The sequence below is a fragment of the Bufo gargarizans genome, chromosome 10, assembly GCF_014858855.1.
Source record: "Bufo gargarizans isolate SCDJY-AF-19 chromosome 10, ASM1485885v1, whole genome shotgun sequence".
Taxonomy (NCBI): Eukaryota; Metazoa; Chordata; class Amphibia; order Anura; family Bufonidae; genus Bufo; species Bufo gargarizans.
Window position 1 is genome coordinate 33021398 of NC_058089.1, and position 21778 is coordinate 33043175.

At 44.4% G+C, this 21778-nt stretch overlaps 2 protein-coding genes across 2 annotated transcripts in view; both read left to right on the forward strand.

Annotated features, from left to right (window-relative positions):
- The window catches only part of PIDD1 (p53-induced death domain protein 1), a 40040-nt gene extending 29756 nt beyond the window's left edge, over positions 1-10284 (forward strand). The window contains exons 14-15 of the mRNA XM_044269244.1: positions 6137-6342; positions 7721-10284. Coding sequence (XP_044125179.1) covers positions 6137-6342; positions 7721-7964 — 450 coding nt within the window. The 3' untranslated portion in view covers positions 7965-10284. The remainder of the gene's footprint in view (positions 1-6136; positions 6343-7720) is intronic.
- A 7352-nt stretch (positions 10285-17636) lies between these two features.
- The window catches only part of SLC25A22 (solute carrier family 25 member 22), a 78672-nt gene continuing 74530 nt past the window's right edge, over positions 17637-21778 (forward strand). The window contains exon 1 of the mRNA XM_044269892.1: positions 17637-17984. The gene's annotated coding sequence lies outside the window, so the exon portion shown is untranslated. The remainder of the gene's footprint in view (positions 17985-21778) is intronic.

Below are 21778 nucleotides of genomic sequence, written 5' to 3' on the forward strand. Positions count from 1 at the left end.
GGCTTATTCTCCACTTCCATTGTGAAAAACAGGGACGGAGTAATGAGCTGACAGCTATCCAAAGTGTATGTGCAGCTGTTCTTTACCTTACTAAGGCCGGATTCACAGCTTCGTGTTCTATGATATTTCTATATTACTCAGACGTGTCATTGTCTGACCACGGTTTTAGCTCATGCAAACTCACAGCATCATAAAAATGTATGATGCTGTGACTTCAGAGCTGTGACACATTCCAGTAATCTATATATATAAAGAAGGACGTATATACAGTGGATATAAAAAGTCTACACACCCCTGTTAAAATGTCAGGTTTCTGTGATGTAAAAAAAATGAGATCACCTTTAATGTGACCTAGAAACTGTACCACTCAATTGAAAAACAAACTGAAATCTTTTAGGTAGAGGGAAGAAAAAAATATAAAAATAAATGTGCATTCCCTAAGGCCGAGTTCACACGAACGTGTGTGACCCGTGCCCATGCGGGCCGCAATGCACGATCGCCGGCCGTGGTTCAGCCGCATCGGTTCGCAGACCCATTCACTTTAATGGGTCCGCGATCCGCCCGTTCCGCAAAAAGATAGGACCTGTTCTATCTTTTTGCGGAATGGAAGTACGGGACGCAACCCCACGGAAGCACTCCATAGTGCTTCCAAGGGGTCCCGTTCCGTGCGGCCATTCCGCAATTCCGGATTTGCAGACCCATTGAAGTGAATGGGTCTGCATCCGTGATGCGGAATGCACATGGAACTGTAGCCGTGTATTGCAATACAGCCACGGATCACACACGCTCGTGTGAACTCGGCCTTAAACTAATACTTTGTTGAAGCACCTTTTGATTTTATAACAGCACTCAGTCTTTTTGGGTATGAGTCTATCAGCATGGCACATTTTGACTTGGCAAGATTTGCCCACTCTTCTTTGCAAAAACACTCCAAATCTGTCAGATTGTGAGGGCATCTCCTGTGCACAGCCCTCTTCAGATCATCCCACAGATTTTCATTCGGATTCAGGTCTGGGCTCTGGCTGGGCCATTCCAAAACTTTAATCTTCTTCTGGTGAAGCCATTCCTTTGTTGATTTGGATGTATGCTTTGGGTCGTTGTCATGCTAAAAGATGAAGTTAAACTACACTGCTACATGTGTCGCGTGAAATGTCACCAATGTCACACAACAATTTTTATAATGGTAGTCTATGGCGTTGCACTGCAACATGTGACATGCTGCGACTGCTACACGACAGTCGCAGAAAAATCCATCGCAGCGTGTCACGTCGCAGTGCGACACCATAGACTATCATTATAAAAAATGTTGAGACAAAATGTCGCGCGACACATGTCATGTAGCCCTAGCATTAAAGGGGAAGGGCGCTGTGGAGGTCACTTTTAACCACTACAGGACCGCCGTACGCAGGATTGCGTCCTGCCGGCGGCCCTGCTCTTCTGGGTGGACGCATATACGCGTCCTCCCGCGAGAGCCGAGATTTCCTGTGAACGCGCGCACACAGGCGCGCGCGCTCACAGGAACGGAAGGTAAGCGAGTGGATCTCCAGCCTGCCAGCGGCGATCGCTCGCTGGCAGGCTGGAGATCCGAATTTTTTAACCCCTAACAGGTATATTAGACGCTGTTTTCATAACAGCGTCTAATATACCTCCTACCTGGTCCTCTGGTGGTCCCTTTTGTTAGGATCGACCACCAGAGGACTCAGGTAGGTCAGTACAGTCGCACCAAACACCACACTACACTACACCCCCCCCCCCGTCACTTATTAACCCCTTATAAACCCCTGATCACCCATGATCACCCCATATAAACTCCCTGATCACCCCCCTGTCATTGATCACCGCCCTGTCATTGATCACCCCCCTGTCAGGCTCCGTTCAGACGTCCGTATGATTTTTACGGATCCACGGATACATGGATCGGATCCGCAAAACGCATACGGACGTCTAAATGGAGCCTTACAGGGGGGTGATCAATGACAGGCGGGTGATCACCCATATACACTCCCTGATCACCCCCTGTCATTGATCACCCCCCTGTCATTGATCACCCCCTGTAAGGCTCCATTCAGACGTCTGCATGATTTTTACGGATCCATGGATACATGGATCGGATCCGCAAAACACATGCGGACGTCTGAATGGAGCCTTACAGGGGGTGATCAATGACAGGCGGGTGATCACCCATATACACTCCCTGATCATCCCCCTGTCATTGATCACCCCCCTGTAAGGCTCCATTCAGACGTCCGCATGTGTTTTGTGGATCCGATCCATGTATCCATGGATCCGTAAAAATCATGCGGACGTCTGAATGGAGCCTTACAGGGGGGTGATCAATGACAGGCGGGTGATCACCCATATACACTCCCTGATCACCCCCTGTCATTGATTACCCCCCTGTCATTGATCACCCCCCTGTAAGGCTCCATTCAGACGTCCGCATGATTTTTACGGATCCATGGATACATGGATCGGATCCGCAAAACACATGCGGACGTCTGAATGGAGCCTTACAGGGGGTGATCAATGACAGGCGGGTGATCACCCATATACACTCCCTGATCACCCCCCTGTAAGGCTCCATTCAGACGTCCGCATGTGTTTTGTGGATCCGATCCATGTATCCATGGATCCGTAAAAATCATGCGGACGTCTGAATGGAGCCTTACAGGGGGGTGATCAATGACAGGCGGGTGATCACCCATATACACTCCCTGATCACCCCCTGTCATTGATCACCCCCCTGTCATTGATCACCCCCCTGTAAGGCTCCATTCAGACGTCCGCATGATTTTTACGGATCCATGGATACATGGATCGGATCCGCAAAACACATGCGGACGTCTGAATGGAGCCTTACAGGGGGTGATCAATGACAGGCGGGTGATCACCCATATACACTCCCTGATCACCCCCCTGTCATTGATCACCCCCCTGTAAGGCTCCATTCAGACGTCCGCATGTGTTTTGTGGATCCGATCCATGTATCCATGGATCCGTAAAAAATCATGCGGATGTCTGAATGGAGCCTTACAGGGGGGGTGATCAGTGACAGGGGGTGATCACCCTGATCACCCCCTGTCATTGATAACCCCCCTGTAAGGCTCCATTCAGACGTCCGCATGTGTTTTGCGGATCCGATCCATGGATCCGTAAAAATTATACGGACGTCTGAATGGAGCCTTACCAGGGGGGTGATCAATGACAGGGGGGTGATCCGGGAGTCTATATGGGTGATTACCCCCCTGTCATTGATCACCCCCCTGTCATTGATCACCCCCCTGTCATTGATCACCCCCCCCCCCCCCCCCCCTGTAAGGCTCCATTCAGACATTTTTTTTGGCACAAGTTAGCGGAAATTTTTTGTTTGTTTTTGTTTTTGTTTTTTCTTACTAAGTCTCATATTCTACTAACTTGTGTCAAAAAATAAAATCTCCCATGAACTCACCATACCCCTCACGGAATCCAAATGCGTAAACATTTTTAGACATTTATATTCCAGACTTCTTCTCACGCTTTAGGGCCCCTAAAAAGCCAGGGCAGTATAAATACCCCACATGTGACCCCATTTCGGAAAGAAGACACCCCAAGGTATTCGCTGAGGGGCATATTGAGTCCATGAAAGATTGAAATTTTTGTCCTAAGTTAGCGGAAAGTGAGACTTTGTGAGAAAAAAACCAAAAAAATCAATTTCCGCTAACTTATGCAAAAAATAAAAAATTTCTAGGAACTCGCCAGGCCCCTCATTGAATACCTTGGGGTGTCTTCTTTCCAAAGTGGGGTCACATGTGGGGTATTTATACTGCCCTGGCTTTTTAGGGGCCCGAAAGTGTGAGAAGAAGTCTGGGATCTAAATGTCTAAAAATGCCCTCCTAAAAGGAATTTGGGCCCCTTTGCGCATCTAGGCTGCAAAAAAGTGTCACACATCTGGTATCGCCGTACTCAGGAGAAGTTGGGGAATGTGTTTTGGGGTGTCATTTTACATATACCCATGCTGGGTGAGAAAAATATCTTGGTCAAATGCCAACTTTGTATAAAAAAATAGGAAAAGTTGTCTTTTGCCAAGATATTTCTCTCACCCAGCATGGTTATATGTAAAATGGCACCCCAAAACACATTCCCCAACTTCTCCTGAGTACGGCAATACCAGATGTGTGACACTTTTTTGCTGCCAAGGTGGGCAAAGGGGCACATATTCCAAAGAGCACCTTTCGGATTTCGCAGGCCATTTTTTACAGATTTTGATTGCAAGGTACTTCTTACACATTTGGGCCCCTAAATTGCCAGGGCAGTATAACTACCCCACAAGTGACCCCATTTTGGAAAGAAGACACCCCAAGGTATTCCGTGAGGGGCACGGCGAGTTCCTAGAATTTTTTATTTTTTGTCACAAGTTAGCGGAAAATGATGATTTTTCTTTTTTTCTCTTTTTTCCTTACAAAGTCTCATATTCCACTAACTTGCGACAAAAAATAAAAGATTCTAGGAACTCGCAGTGCCCCTCACGGAATACCTTGGGGTGTCTTCTTTCCAAAATGGGGTCACTTGTGGCGTAGTTATACTGCCCTGGCAATTTAGGGGCCCAAATGTGTGAGAAGAACTTTGCAATCAAAATGTGTAAAAAATGATCGGTGAAATCCAAAAGGTGCACTTTGGAATATGTGCCCCTTTGCCCACCTTGGCAGCAAAAAAGTGTGACACATCTGGTATCGCCGTACTCAGGAGAAGTTGGGGAATGTGTTTTGGGGTGTCATTTTACATATACCCATGCTGGGTGAGAGAAATATCTTGGCAAAAGACAACTTTTCCCATTTTTTTTATACAAAGTTGGCATTTGACCAAGATATTTTTCTCACCCAGCATGGGTATATGTAAAATGACACCCCAAAACACATTCCCCAACTTCTCCTGAGTACGGCGATACCAGATGTGTCACACTTTTTTGCTGCCAAGGTGGGCAAAGGGGCACATATTCCAAAGTGCACCTTTTGGATTTCACCGATCATTTTTTACACATTTTGATTGCAAAGTTCTTCTCACACATTTGGGCCCCTAAATTGCCAGGGCAGTATAACTACCCCACAAGTGACCCCATTTTGGAAAGAAGACACCCCAAGGTATTCTGTGAGGGGCATGGCGAGTTCCTAGAATTTTTTATTTTTTGTCGCAAGTTAGTGGAATATGAGACTTTGTAAGAAAAAAAATAAAATAATAAAATCATCATCATTTTCCGCTAACTTGTGACAAAAAATAAAAAGTTCTATGAACTCACTATGCCCATCAGCGAATACCTTAGGGTGTCTACTTTCCGAAATGGGGTCATTTGTGGGGGTTTTCTACTGTTTGGGCATTGTAGAACCTCAGGAATCATGACAGGTGCTCAGAAAGTCAGAGCTGTTTCAAAAAGCGGAAATTCACATTTTTGTACCATAGTTTGTAAATGCTATAACTTTTACCCAAACCATTTTTTTTTCCCAAACATTTATTTTTTATCAAAGACATGTAGAACAATAAATTTGGCGAAAAATTTATATATGGATGTCGTTTTTTTGCAAAATTTTACAGCTGAAAGTGAAAAATTTCATTTTTTTGCAAAAGAATCGTTACATTTTGATTAATAACAAAAAAAGTAAAAATGTCAGCAGCAATAAAATACCACCAAATGAAAGCTCCATTAGTGAGAAGAAAAGGAGGTAAAATTCATTTGGGTGGTAAGTTGCATGACCGAGCGATAAACGGTTAAAGTAGTGTAGTGCCGAAGTGTAAAAAGTGCTCTGGTCATGAAGGGGGTTTCACCTAGCGGGGCTGAAGTGGTTAAAGGAGCGAGCGCTGTGAAGGTCAAAGTTAAGGGGATGGGCTGCTGTGGAGGTCCCATTTTAAAGTGGCGGGGGTTAGTGTTAAGGGGTGGGGGACTGTGGAGTTCACTGTTAAAGGAGCGGGGTAGAGGTCACTGTTATAGTGGATACTGTCAATATCTTTTAACGACACACACAAACATTAAATAAAATAGATAAAATTTACCCGTGTGAAGCCGGGTCCTTCTGCTAGTATATATATATTTCTGCCAGAACATGGATGTGAGTTCAGTCATAAGATTACTCCGCGCCTGATAATTTCTTCTTATTTTCTTTGCCAGAGAACAAAATGCCCAGACGGAGAACCTGATAAGCCAAGGAGCAATCATTCACTGCCCCCCTTAAATATAGGCAATCCTGAGATGGGCTACCTGACAGAGACAAACCTTCTCAGCATCGCCAGTCAGATTGGCTCAGATTGGATGAACATTGGTATTAACCTGGGACTCCCATATCAGGAGCTAGAACGTATTCGTTTTAAGAACAGGTGAGAGTTGTAGTACATAACACTGCCAGATCTGCCACTGTGTTCAGGCTAATGGTTTCATACGGTAAGTGGCATGAGCATGTCCTTTTTTCATGGGCATTTTTTCAATCATATTTGCATCCATTTTCTGCCCGTTTTTAACGTCCGATTTACATCCTTTTTTTTTAACGACCATTAGAAATAAATGATTTTCCCAGCTTTTTTATTTAAATCCTAACCCCTGCAGTATACATAGTAATAATGTCCCCCATAGTGTACTGCAGCAGTAATAGTGGCCCCCAGCAGTAATAATGTCCCCCATAGTGTCCTGCAGCAGTAATAATGTCCCCCATAGTGTCCTGCAGCAGTAATAATGTCCCCCATAGTGTGCCCCAGCAGTAATAATGTCCCCCATAGTGTTCCCCAGCAGTAATAATGTCCCCCATAGTGTCCCCCAGCAGTAATAATGTCCCCCATAGTGTCCCCCAGCAGTAATAATGTCCCCCATAGTGTCCCCAGCAGTAATAATGTCCTCCATAGTGGCCCGCAGCAGTAATAATGTCCCCGATAGTGTCCCCCAGCAGTAATAATGTCTCCTATTGTGTCCCCCAGCAGTAATAATGTCCCCCATAGTGTCCCTAGCAGTAATAATGTCCCCCATAGTGTCCCCCAGCAGTAATAATGTCTCCTATAGTGTCCACCAGCAGTAATAATGTCCCCCATGTTGGCACCCTGCAGTAGTAATGTCCCCCTTAGTGGCCCCAAGCAGTATACATGATGTCCCCCATAGTGTCCACCAGCAGTAATAATGTCCCCCAGAGTGGCACCCTGCTTTATTAATGTCCCCCATAGTGGCCCCAGCATTAATAATGTCCCCCATATTGTCCACCAGCAGTAATAATGTCTCCCATAGTGGCCCCCTGATTTATTGATGTTCCCCATAGTGGCCCCAGCATTAATAATGTCCCCCAGAGTGGCCCCCTGCTTTATTGATGTTCCCCATAGTGGCCCCAGCATTAATGATGTGCAGCATTTTTCTCTGAAAAAAAAAATATCCTCTCAAACACTTGCGCGCTCCAGGATACTCACTCTTCACTGAAGGCAAAGGACCTGATGCTCCCAGCGTGATTACGTCACCATGTTGGGAGCATCAGGGTGAGGAGGGAGTGTCTCAGAGCATGCAAGTGGATGAGGTGAGTTTTTCTTTTTTTAACCCCTAAAAGGCCATTTTTAACTATTCTACCCAATGGGTGCACTCTTGTCAAAGTGGCCGCTAAAAACGGTCTTGTTGATCCTCTTTCTTTTATAAACATATCAATGGACAACCCCTTTAACACGACACACGCTTGATATCCGAGGAAGATAATGGCTGACAATTCTTTACTTTGTTTCTTCTCAGCAAAGACTTGAATCAGCTGATCCTGGATATGATCTTTTTATGGGCCCAGAAGAACTCTGAGCAGCCGGACTGTGTACAGAAGTTAGTGCAGGCCATGCGGACTAGTAAAAGAAACGACATTGCCGATGAAATAGAAGACGTGATCGCACTGGGAAAGGAAAAATACACAAGGTCCATCAGAAGAGTTGGTCTGGACCGAGGCAACAGCAGCGAAGACTCTGCAATTGCAATGAGTCAGTCATGAAGACAGCTGGAAGCTGAAGCACTGCCTCAAACCTCACAAGACAGACCAAATAGTGGAAATATTGACTTTCGGAGGAATAATGTGAGCCACGAGGATCTCATATTGAGGTTCTGCCGCCATGCTGAAATTGAATTATCTGGAGTCAGGTATGAGTGGTGTCCCTCTGTCATCTCAGTTACGTGGTGTTTGTCCCGGAGATACTATCTGCTTGGAGACAATGTACTGAGCCATCTCGGACAAATATCAGACATGTGTTGGTCCTACCTCTGGAAACGTCATCCCATGGCTGCTGTGAATGGAGAGGTGGCACTTCTATGGTAGTTCGAAAAATAGACAAGCGCGTTTACTTAGCTACTTTCGGAATTATCACAGAAGTGAATAGAATAGAATAGCTCTGATGTGATTTGGATCTAACCAATGTTACAGCACTTTAACAGAATTGAAAACTCGACAGGCAGTATTGTCATGGGGAAGCTGGAACATGCAGTGTTTAGGCCTGCAACTTCATTCAAAGATATCTGCACATAGGTAGAATACTTGTCATGTGAATTACGGGGCGATTTCAGAACGCCTTTCTCTATTTCCGTTAAGTTTTAAGATGAAATGTATTCTCTGGAGTCACTGTAAAGAACATTCAATACTGGAGGACTAACAGATCCTTAGGTTTCATTCAAGATGTCTTATATTCTGTCATTTAAAAATGCATGAAAAATGCCTTCTTATTTTTGTATGTCATGCTTTTTTATGTGGCATTCTTTATATTTAGTGTCATTTTGTACAGGCGTTTTCCAAGTTCTATAGAGAAACCTATTGGGAAAACGCTATATCTAAAGAATGGTGCTTTTTGAAAAAACTTGACTACTGACCTAAAAAAAGGTATAAAAATACAACAAAATGATTTGTGCATAGTCCGTTTTTTACTACTATTTCTGACTGCCAAAAAGCAGTTAAAATGCCATAAAACACACCATTAGAAAAAATTGTGCATTTTTTAAATGAAAATTACTGGAGGAGATACAATATATCAGTCACTGTGCCAGACTTTGAGGCGCACACTTTTTCACAAAATATATGAAGTGTATGCTCCATAATTTTCTTTGGTGGACAACATGGTGCGCCAACTTTTTGTCTAGTCCTATTCTGCCCCTTGTTTTGGAGCAAGTTTTTTGGTGAATGTTTTGGACACAGAGTATACCAGCTCCAAGGCGGTATGAAACATGGTGTAAAATTGTGATAGTATGAAGCCCTGTGTTGTCTCGTCTTCACCACTTTCTTAATCAACATCACAGATTAAGGCCGCATTCACACGACTGTATTTTTGTTCCACATCCAATCCGCATTTTTTTTTGCGGATCGGATGCAGATCCATTCAGTTCAATGGAATGAAAAAAAAAAAGGACATGTCCTATTCTTGTCCATTTCTACAGGATATTTAAAAAAATCGGGGCACGCACATGGTCAGGATCTGTGTTTTTTGGATCCTCGATTTGCTGACCACAAAACAGATACAGTTGTGTGCGTGAAGCCTTAGGATTCCTGCACACAACCATATTTTTTAGTCCAGGTCCAATCCTCATTTTTTGTGGATCACAATCGGACCCATTCATTTCTATGGTTCCGTAAAAAAAACTGATGTCATCTATGTGCTGTCCGCATCCATGTGGCGGGGCGAGAAATGATAGAACCTGTTTGCAGACAAGAATAGGCTTTTTTACATTGCGGGATGCATAAAGACCATATTTTGCAGATCCGTGAGTTGCGGAATGCAAAACGGATACGGTTGTGTGCAGGACTTTTACAGTCCAAATTTATGTTGGTCGTAAAGTTTGACACTAAGTAATAATGGCGCAGTCACAATATTCTGGCACAAAATAAACCTTAATATATCTGCCCCACTGCCTGAATATAATTCAATAATATTCTATAGGAATGAGGAGAATCAGAGATTCCCCACTCTTGTCCTGAAGCCGCCAGTTCATCCACAAGCTACAGACTACTGTAAATGAAGCCTATATTCCGCTGAACGTGTACAATTTGTTTTGCTATATATTTATGTACGGTGTATTTTTCTGTATATTGGTGTAAATATATTTATAGAAAAGATTCATGGCTATATCTGAGCCGCTGTGAAATTATTTCCATGTCCTGAGCAGGATTCGAGGATCATTTAAGGAAAAAGCCTGTCCTGAAGGGGCACTGCAGGCGGCACGATGCAGGATATCACATTTTCCTAATGTGTCAATCTCTAAAAATGCTGTGTAGATAGATAATGTACATTTGTAACAGAATGAAACTTTTAATAAACTAAGATATAACATGTTTCTTCTGCCTTTTATTTGCTCAGTTACTGCATCATATATTATACCGTCCCCACAATAGTGGGCATAAAGCAGTACCGCAAGTAGTGCCGATATAGTTGTGCCCTTTAGAAATGCCCGTACAGAATCAATCAGGGATAAGCCAATTTTTTATTTGAATAGCCATGTTGTCAGAGTGTAAGGCTAGGTCTACACGACATGTGTCGCATGACACATAGGGCACAATTACACTGCAACATATGTCGCGCGACATTGATGTCGCACAACAATATTTATAATGATAGCCTATGGTGTCACACTGCGACATGCGACATGGTTTGACTGCGATGCAACAGTCGCAGAAAAATCGATTTCAAGTGGATTTTTTGCGACTGTCATGTCGCAGTCGCAGCATGTCGCATGTCGCAGTGCGACAACATAGGCTATCATTATAAATATTGTCGTGCGACAAATGTCGTTGTGTAGACCTAGCCTTATACAGTCCTGATCAAAAGTTTAAGACCACTTTAAAAATTGCAAAAAATTATATTTAGCATGGCTGGATCTTAACAAGGTTCCAAGTAGAGCTTCAACATGCAACAAGAAGAAATAGGAGTGAGACAAAACATTTTTTGAGCATTCAATTTAATGAAAACAACGAATAAATTGAAACAGGCTGTTTTTCAGCTGATCAAAAGTTTAGGACCAAACCCCCCAAAACAGAAATCCAACTTCCAAACATGAACTCAGTAATGAGTAGCTCCGCCGTTATTGTTTATCACTTCAAAAATTCGTTTCGGCATGCTTGATGCAAGCGTTTCCATGAGGTGAGTGGGAACATTTCTCCAAGTGGTGAAGACGGCCGCACGAAGGCCATCTACTGTCTGGAACTGTTGTCCATTTTTGTAAACTTCCCTTGCCATCCATCTCCAAAGGTTCTCAATTGGATTTAGATCAGGGGAACACGCAGGATGGGCCAAAAAAATGATGTTATTCTCCTGGAAGAAGTCCCTTGTCCTGCGGGCATTGTGTACTGTAGCGTTGTCCAGTCGTTACCACACAGACCAGGGCCCTCAGTCATGAGGAATGCTCTCTGCAACATCTGGACATAGCCAGCGGCCGTTTGACGCCCCTGCACTTCCTGAAGCTCCATTGTTCCACTGAAGGAAGCACCTCAGACCATTATGGTGCCCCCTTCACTGTGGCGCGTAGAAAACATCTCAGGTGGGATCTGCTTGTCATGCCAGTAACGTTGGAAACCATCAGGACCATCAAGGTTACATTTTTTCTCATCAGAGAATAAAACTTTCTTCCACCTTTGAATGTCCCATGTTTGGTGCTCTCTTACAAAGTCTAAACGAGCAGTTCTGTGGCGTTCAAGGAGATGAGGTCTTTGAAGACGTTTTTTGTTTTTGAAGCCCTTCAATCTCCGATGCCGTCTGATGGTTATGGGGCTGCAGTCAGCACCAGTAAGGGCCTTAATTTGGGTCAATGATCGTCCAGTGTCTTGACGGACAGCCAATTGGATCCTCCGGCTCAGTGCTGATGACATTTTTTTGGGTCTTCCACTTGACTTTTTTGTTCCATAACCCTCAGGATCATTTAAGAATTTAAGAAATTCCAAATGTCTTACTGCGTCCCACCTCAGCAGCGATTGAGCACTGTGAGAGACCCTGCTTATGCAGTTCAAAAACCAGACCACGTTCAAAAAGGGAGAGTTTTTTTGCCTTTGCCATCACAACGTGTGACTACCTGACAGAAAATGACAATGAATCCACATCTTTGCACAGATTTGGCCTTTTAAAGGCATGTGGTCCTAAACTTTTGATCAGCTGAAAAACAGCCTGTTTCAGTTTAATCGTTATTTTTATTAAATTGAATGCTCAAAAAATGTTTTGTCTCACTCTCATTTCTTCTTGTTGCATGTTGAAGCTCTACTTGGAACCTTGTTAAGATCCAGCCATGCTAAATATGATTTTTTGCCATTTTTCAAGTGGTCTTAAACTTTTGATCAGGACTGTACTGTAGGACAGCAATAAACTCTGTTGCCCTGATTTATCATGCCTTTACTCACAGAATTCTGGCTACAAAAAGTGGCAAAATAGAGGCCTTGCCTCTTTTTGAAATCACTTGCTCAAAAATTTTGTGCCATTTTATAATTTTACAAAATGGCACAAAATTGCTCTGCTGGTCTGTGTAGGAGGAGGAGCACAGCAGATTCCCTGGCGCACTGCTCCTCCTCATACACAGACCAGCAGTGTGATGTGTGACACTACATCCTGCTACTGCTGTGGAGCCAGGTCCGTATTAAGATTTGATGCTGCCCTAGGCACTTTAGTGCCAGCCTCCTCCCCCAATGAAGTCCATAGCTGATGGTAAAATGCTCCCTGGGCCTTCAGCTTTCCCTCAGGACTCCCTCATACACTTGGACAATTAAAGGACTTACCTGTTACATGTGCGCTTGGCAGCTGAAGGCATCTGTGTTGGTCCCATGTTCTTATGTGCCTGCATTGCTGAGAAAAATTATGTTTTATTATATGCAAATGGAGGTGTTACTATTACACCTTGACGCTCCGCTCTCTCTGTAACTGCCTTCAGTAGTAGTAATGCCCACAGCATTTAAAATGTTCCCTGCAGTGCCCCCTGTAATTATAATACCTCCTGCCATACCCCCCGGAGTTATAATCATCTCTGTAGTTCCCCATAAATTATAATGCCCGTCCTCTCCCTCCAGTCTTCTATACCATGCAGTCCCATGTAAATAACACCAGTCGTCTCCCACCAGTCTTCTATATGATACAGTCCCATGTAAATCTTCCTTACAGTCTTCTATACCATGCAGTTCCATGTAAATAACTTCACTCCTCTCCCTTCAGTCTTCTATACCATGCTGTCACGGTGCACTCTTTGCGGGGTTCCAGGAGGCGGGGACGGCCGGTGCGTGCCTACGTCATCAGCGCGCCCGCCGTCGCCCGTTCCCGTGGTAACCGCACTAGGGCTGAGTGCCGAGCTGCTCACTCAGTGCTCGGCTGTATTGGAACTCAGGAGTCATGTGACGCTGGCCACGTCACATGACTCCACTAACGCCCTATTTAAACAGACAATCTGCTGGCCACATCCTGCAATTATACTTACCTGGTTTGTTGGTCTCCTGCTCGGGTTGTGACTACCCGTCTGTCTTATCCCTTGGTCTTGGCGTTCCCTCCTGGCTTTGACTTCGGCTTTCTCCTGACAATCCTCCACTTGCTCCACTGGTACCTTGCTGCTCTCTTGGTTTCTGACTCGGCTCGTTTGACTTCTCTGTTGTATGTCTTGTCCGTCTTCCCTGCACTTATTCTAGTTGAGGGTTTGTGAACCAATTGTCCCTTGTCACTAGGACTTGCGAGGCAAGTAGGCAGGGATAGGGGTGTGGGTTGAGCTCAGTGGTCACTTCCCCACTCCCTGTGTATGTGACACATGCAGTCCCATGTAAATAACACCAGTCCTCTCCCTACAGTCCCATGTAAATAACTTATCTTCCTTACAGTTCTCTGTAACATACAGTGCCATGTAAATAACTTAAATCCCGTCCTTTACCGCCCTCCAACACATAGTCCCACATAAATAACATCACTCCTTACCCTCCATTCTTCTAAACTATCCAGTCCTATGTAAATAACACCAGTCATCTCCCTCCAATCTTCTATAACATACAGTCCCATGTAAAAAACATATCTTTCTTATAGTCTTCTATAACATACAGTCCTATGTACCTGACACCTCTCCCCTCCCTTCAGCCCCTCTAACATACAGTCCCAGTTAAATAACATATTTCCCTCCCCTCCCACTAAGCAGGGAGGAGGTATAATGGGGAGAACCACATCTCCCAGCATTTCTCTGACACTCACATTCATTCCACGGCATCACAGGTCTCCACTGCTGAGCACTGCCTCTTTCTGCACTGGTCACATGACGGTGACCTCATCACAGGTCCTACCTCTACTTCCACTGCTGAAGAGATCACATGACTATGATGTCATCGAAGGTCCTTCAGCTATGGAGTGTAGACACAAACGGGCAGCAGAATCGCAGTAAGTGCTAATCAGGCCCCACCCACCTATTCCAAAACTCCGCCCCTTCCGACCTCCACACCAAGGTGCCCAGGTTACCCTGTTGGCAGAGGTAGGGAATGAAAAATATGATAAGATAAAAAGATAAACGCCTCTACTGGCACTGGGAGTGGCCCCCTTCCTTGCTGGCCCCCTGTGCAGCTGAACCAGCTGCACAGGCGGTATGTCCTCCCCTGGGTGGCCCAATGCTACGCTGGGTATCCTGGACACTGTTGAGATCTCACCAAGTGCTGCTGCTCTCTGGAAGGGATGGTAAGGTACGGTGCACCCATTGAATTAAGTCCAAAGAGTCAGGGTTTGCAGTAAACTATTGTGCTTCAAGTGCAAAACAATACAGGCAAGGCACTGAGATGGCTTCTCTAGTCTCCTTTCGGGCAGAGGAAGGTTCTATGCTGAAGAAAAAGGCCTGCACTAACTGTCTATCTCTCACAGAAGGCTGGTACCCTGGCCAAAGACTGGTGGCCAAGGGTCTGTGGCTCAGTCATCCGGCTGGCTCCTGGTCATTGGGCTGGTATCCTGGGGTCTGTGGCTCACCATCCCTATCTCAGCGTCTTCTTCTGGTCACTCATGCAGTCTGACAGAGTCTCTCCTACTATGCACTGGTCCCTATCTGAAGACCAGCAGAGACTGTAAATGCCTGTTTGCATTTAAAATCTTGCGCCTGCGCCGCGGCCGTACCTGTCTTCAATTGGCGCAGGCGCACTGAGAGGCGGCCGCTCTATCCTCAATGCGCCTGCGCCGATGACGTCACATCTACACCCGGCGCAGGCGCATTGAGGATAGAGCGGCCGCCTCTCAGTGCGCCTGCGCCAATTGAAGACAGGTACGGCCGCGGCGCAGGCGCAAGATTTTAAATGCAAACAGGCAGGGCCAGCAGAGAACGATTCCGTTCCCTGGCCCTGTCAATCACAATGTGGAGGGGGCGTCTTTACGATCGGAGGATGCGGCTGCTACCAGCAAGTAGCCGCCCTACTTGCTGGTAGCAAGGTAATTAGCATATTTTAAAAGCTTGTTTTAAACTAAATCTACAGGACCAAAATGATTAATTTGATCATGTAGCCATAAATCGCAGTGTAGGGATTATAAGTAAGCAAAAAAAAAAAAAAAAGGTTTAGTGGGGTGACAGAAGCCCTTTAAAGGCAGAATTTGCCCCATGGTGTGAATTACGACCAACACCGCAAGGTGACTTTTTGCTTGATTATGACTGCTTGTTTTGTCACTTGCCTAAAGTGTTAATAAAACACTGAACTGTTTGATCCAAAGAACTTGTTGTTGCCTCTATACTGTGTCCGCTAATCCTGTCTACCAGAAGGAGCCCCCACACACCATACAGTGCCCACATTATAGTACCAAACAGTTCCCAAATAACATAACCATCACACAGTTCCCAAAAAAAAAAAAAGGTTTAGTGGGGTGACAGAAGCCCTTTACCCTAAGTTCACACCTTAGCGTTTTACAGCGCGTTCAAACGCGCTGTAAAACGCTCAACACATGAAAACCAATGCTTCCCTATGGGAATGGTTCTCACCTGGGCGTTTTACAGCGCGTACGATCGCGCTGTAAAACGCCCGACGCATAATCAAGTACTTGAGCTTCTTTGGGGCGTTTTGACGCGCGTTTGTGGCAATAGGACACTGCAGTCAATCACACAAACGCGCGTCAAACGCGCGTTTACTATTACAAAAAACGCACATAAAAACGTGCGATAAAAACGCGCGTAAAACGCGCGTTTGAGAAACGCTCAGGTGTGAAAGCAGGGTTAAAGAGTCCTTGCTGATAGCAGCACCACACTGTTTTCACACCAAACAGGTAGCAGGCCTTCATCCAGACACAAGGCTCCCAGATCCCAACACAGAGACATGGCTTCTATTTAAGGATAGCCAGGTGCTGCCAAAACCCGGATCAGCATTTAACATCTGGTCTGGTATTTGACCTCACCTGGCTGTAAATCAGCCCAGCAGCACATGATGGGAGGAAAATACCTGTTTTCCCAGACCAAACCTCTCACTGTGTCACAGGTGCTATTAGTTTGGAACTGTATAGTAGTATTATGTGGTGTGCTGTGTGAAGGTACTTTGCCATTGTATAAAATCATCATTTAGGCAATGTATATAATTTGGGTATACTTGCTAATATTAGCTTATGTGCAGTAGATCGACCCTTCCAGGTTAAGTTTCTGGACCCAACACCCAAATTAGATCAGACTCACATTCCATTCCTCCATAGGTATCTGATATCAACTCCATCTTCCCTATAACATCAAGAAAAAAAGATGGTGCAGATATCAAATACAAGTAAGAGCAATTGTAAAGCATCAGCAAATAGTATTTTTATTTCTGTAGCCAACTTGCTGAAAAACTGAGGGAAATTTAATAATTCATCTTTTGCCTTTTTTTTTTTTTTTTTTTTACTATTTTACACTTTTTCGCAACACTCAAAAGTGGTAGAGTTTAGCTGGAGGGATCGGGCCTCCAACAAACACACTTAAAGCCCATCTGTCAGCAGATTTGTACCTATGACACTGGCTGACCTGTTACATGTGCACTTGGCAGCTGAAGACATCTGTGTTGGTCCCATGTTCATATGTGTCCGCATCACTGAGAAATATGATGTTTTACCATATGCAAATGAGCCTCTACACCAACATTTTTGGTTTAAGACTGGAATATGAAGCACCAATAAGTTCCCTCTTTGCATTTTTTCGTGTCCTTTAGAAACATAAGGACACAGAATATCCTCACTGGCAAAAACACCTACAAACAATACATCTACCTTTGTGGTGTCAAGAAAAACATTTTTTTTTCCCAAAGAGGTAAAATTGGCTTGCATCAAGGATAAATAATTGAAAAATTGCCGGAATTTATTAGAAAAGTCAAATTGATGGCCACATGCTGCTTCCAGAGATGTCCGCACACTGCAGATCAATAAAACTTTTAGAATAAAATTAAAAAAATCTGCACTTTGTACATGATTCCCTATCTACGCTTTTCCTTGCGTTCAATTCTGTTAGTTGCGCCTCCTTTTATTGTCAGCAGAGGGCGACACTACCCTGTATCAGAAACTGTAAACCCTGGCATTTATTTTTATTGGGTCAAATATCACTTTTCCAGCTCTGCTGATAAGAACAAGTGGCAGATTGTCTGAGGCTGCAGATTTTCACTGTGTAAAAATTAACTTGAACTGCTGACTTCCGCGAATTATTAGACACTTCCCCCTTTCTGCTGTGCACACTCAGCTGGGTTCACTTTCTATACTGCACCCTGGAAAGACCACCTCCTTTCTAGGTCTTCTCCACAGCTCTCTGCTTTTGAATTCCCGTAAAAGATATAGATTTCCATCTGCAGAATTTTTTTCTACATCTCTCTCCCCTGGCCTCCAGTCCATGAGTGGTGTCCCCTGTGTGTCACACCTCCTCCTCCCTCTCCCTCCTGTAGGGGCAGGGTTCCTTTTCTCACACTCATCTCTTTCTCTTCCCCCCACCTCTGCATCTCTCCTCCTCCTCTTCCCTCCTTCTGTCTCCCTTCCACACATCTCTGGCCTCCTCTACATCAGGGAGTGGATTCCAGCTACATCTCAGTGACAAGGACCGCTCCCCGAGCAGTGTCACTCAGCAGGTAAGATGTCACAGGAAGCTACGGTCAGGGGGCTGGATAGAGGAGATGGGTGTCAGTAAAGCTGATCATCTGCAAACCCTTTTGCTGCAGCATTGTTATTTATTTATGAGCCTTATTTAAATCCCTCAAACCCTGGTCATGGTCATCTGCTGAGCAATGTGTGCCTGAATGTTTGCCGGCGTGTTCCAGCAGCCTTTCATCTATGCCTGTTCAATTTGCGTTGCCTTAACCCTTAATGCTCCTGGAGAGGTACTCATAATCCTGAACCCTTGCAGGAACCTACGGAGTACTGTAACTTTAATCTCGTTGCAGTTTAAGGGTCGTTCCATGGTTTCCGTGTGCATTCACCTTACCTCTGTATACTCCTATGATAGTCGCTAGCCATCGCCTGTCAGTCTTTCATTCATTGTATTTAACGCTCGGTTTTATAGCCTGTTGACGTGATGAACCCCAGCCGCCTGTTAAATACCTTCCACTAATTTCAAACCATAAGGATTAATTATGCAAACCTCACATTAGATGAATGGAGGGGATCCTTCCAATAGAGCACTGCAATATATTCGAAGAGAACTTTTACTTTAAGAGAACATTGAGTTCAAAATGGCAACCTTGAGTAAATTCTAGGGTACCGGTACAATGTATAGTCATAGAGCACACAACACCTCCATATTAATCAACACATACAAAATTCTGGGCCTAAATTGTGTTTTTGAAGCTCGATTTCAATGTCCGACATAGGTGTCCTTGGTGGTACTTTGATTTGCCAAGGTGCCTTTCTATTTGCAACCATTCTGCGTTGGCCATGCTTCTCCTGTACGGGTAGAGGATGCAAAAAGCATATTCTTGTTTGCATAGCCATGACATTTCTGAGTATATTTCATCTATAGGACATTAGGATAACCCAAGCGGGAGCCAGAAGAATGGAAGTAATTGCGTTCTCCATAATACAGTGATAATTGATGTAAAGCCGAACGTAGCATAGGCATTTGAAAAGGGGGCATAGAAAATGAGATTCAGAACCAGAATGATGATAATGACATTGGATGGAGCGGATTCGTAATGTAATATTTCATATGTAATGCATAATTTATTACCCGTAGTCAACTTTCTGAACACCCACCTACTAAGCAAAGCCTTACACCGAGAGCTCCTGTGGATCCATTGCTCATACATGGGAGGTGTCTAGGCATAGGCAGAGTCTGACGGCACGCTGAAAGTAAAAAATGTAGTTCTGCAGTGGGTTTTAGGCAAACAGAGAAAAGTACAATGGCTTCATTTCATCAACATGTTTTAAAGAAGAAAAAGCTAAGTTTTAGAAAAAGGCTACCAGCGTCATAGATAGGACAAGATCTAGGAACGGCACAATTGGAATAACTTTTTAAAGGAGATGTTAAAGGGTATTGGATAAATATGAGATTGATGGGGCTTCTACCAATGGGATGCCCACTGATCACGAGAACGGACATCCCATACCCCTTGGAGTTCTCCAAAATGCACAGAGCAGCAGGTCAGGCATGCGGAATGTCGCTCCATTCATCTCTACAGGAGTTGCAGAGACAGCAGAGTACCGCTATTTACGGAAGTCCCATAGAGGTGAATGGAGCGGCTGTGCTCGTGTATGACCTGCTGCTACATTAATTTTAGGGGTTTCCATGGGGTACTAGTTACACTGTCTCATGATCAGTGGGGGTCCCAGCAGTAGGACGTCCTCTGGATAGAGTATAACTTTTAACAACTGGAATACTTCTTCAAAGGGGTTAAAAAATTAAAATCAGACATCATATAGTACATGACAACCTCTTTCTAACAAAGCTAGAACCAGCCCTGTACCTCACATGGATCCAGAGATCTCACCATTCATTGCTCTGCTAGATTTATATCAGGCTGGCAGCTGAAGGGGAGTGTCTTTTCTGCTACAGCTCAGGGGGCGTGTCCATGCTCTGCCTATCACAGCTCAGGGGGCGTGTCTCAGCTCTCCCTATCACAGCTCAGGAGGCAGTTGAAGGAGGAAACTGAGCATGTGCGGCCATCTCAGTGAGCAGGACAAAGAAATAAGGAAAAAAAACAGCAGGTGGCGCTATACAGATACATTTTATTGAATAACTCAGTTGTTATGCAAAATTTTCCAGGTGCTGGTTTGAAAACTTGAATAATTTTCATGGGACAACCCCTTTAAGTCTTGTCTGCCTATGTGCAACATCTGGTCACTAAGGTGAAATGCATCCGAGCACACATGTCATGTAGTGGTTGCTTTCTGTAGTGACCTCTATGTTTTGTAGAATAATAAAGCCTGCCATGTTGAAACAATGGATGATGTTATATAAAAAGGGCCTGTGTAGCTGAACATTTTTGTAGAGATTTTATGGTTCGTGCCCTGGTGGAGGTGGTGCTGAGCAGGAGGCAATCTCCAAGAAGTAAAATTAGTGGAATCACGGCACTCAAGGATCGTGGTGCAAATAAATTTGTCTTTTTTCAGAGAACTCCAAATATGACCGTTAGGGGCAGACACTAGTATTTCGGTCCATCCTGGTCCGTGTTCACAGCCAGTTAGAAGGAGGAGGTATAGAATAGCTCCACCACACATCAGCTATTCTATACCTGCTCCTTCTAATCAGCTGTGAACCGGGGCCCGGGACGGCCCAAAACAATTGGTTATTCTTGGAGCTCTCTGAATAAAGGCAAATATATTTGCTTCACGATCCTTAAGTGCCGTGGTTCCACCAATTTTAGCTTTTTCAACATGTACCATATTACTAGGGGGAGTGCAGAAGCCTGCACATATTCATGCTTAATGATGAATTGCAGATTGCTTGGAAAATGTACAGATGGCGCCTTCCTATTCCACCTGGGAGGGAGAAATCTGATATACAGTATGTAGATTTTGTTAACCGTTATGTACCATCTGTGCAAAAAATGGCCTACCAGAGATGAAACCATGCATAATTAATGTATTGTAGCTCATGAGATAAATCATGTAATATCTCTAAGCCCCTGTTCACACAACAAGATTTGATGAGGATTTAAGACCAGAGTCTGCGCCTAGATCCTCATGAAATCCGCTATCACATCCAATGCAGGTAAAAAGTGTATTTTATAGCCCATTCACATATATTAGAGAGAAAAAAACTTGCAGAAAAAAATTATCCTTGAGCTCATTCTTCTGATAGCCCCTTGAGTGACGTCCGCCTCAGAAGTCCAAGTGTCATCTTCAGTTTTTTTACGCAGATCCTTGTGTAAATGCACATTGGATTTGTCATAGACAAATGTTGAACATGAACATACCCTAAGGTTGCCCATACAAAAGTGAGACAGAAGCCAGCTGATAGCCTAAGCATGCATGTTATCAAATAGGAAGCCATTGATAAGTGGAGAAAGATGGACAAGATAAACTCTAAACCTGTCCATCTAATGGATGATATCTAGGCACTTCCCATACCTGCTAGATTGTCCCCTCAAAAGTGTCCAGATCCAGTAAAAAGAGCAGTAATAAATAATAAATATCTAAAGTGTATGGTCAACTATCTCACCAATCAGGAAAATCAGGCCCAGGCTCCATTAATGTCTGAGAGTTATGGAAAAGATATGTAAAATGGAAGGTTGAAGGACTCCTGTTCTCCTAATAGGTGGGGTCCTCCACCCTGCAGGGGCTGACTGGCCATAAAAACCTACAGGGAAATTTCCAGGTGGGCCGATGCTCATGGGGCCGCCCGGTCCTTATGACCACCGGCTGGGTACATAATGATCTGATGCCCTCGGCATTAGTTAATGCTAGGAGTGTCAGGTACTTCCACAGG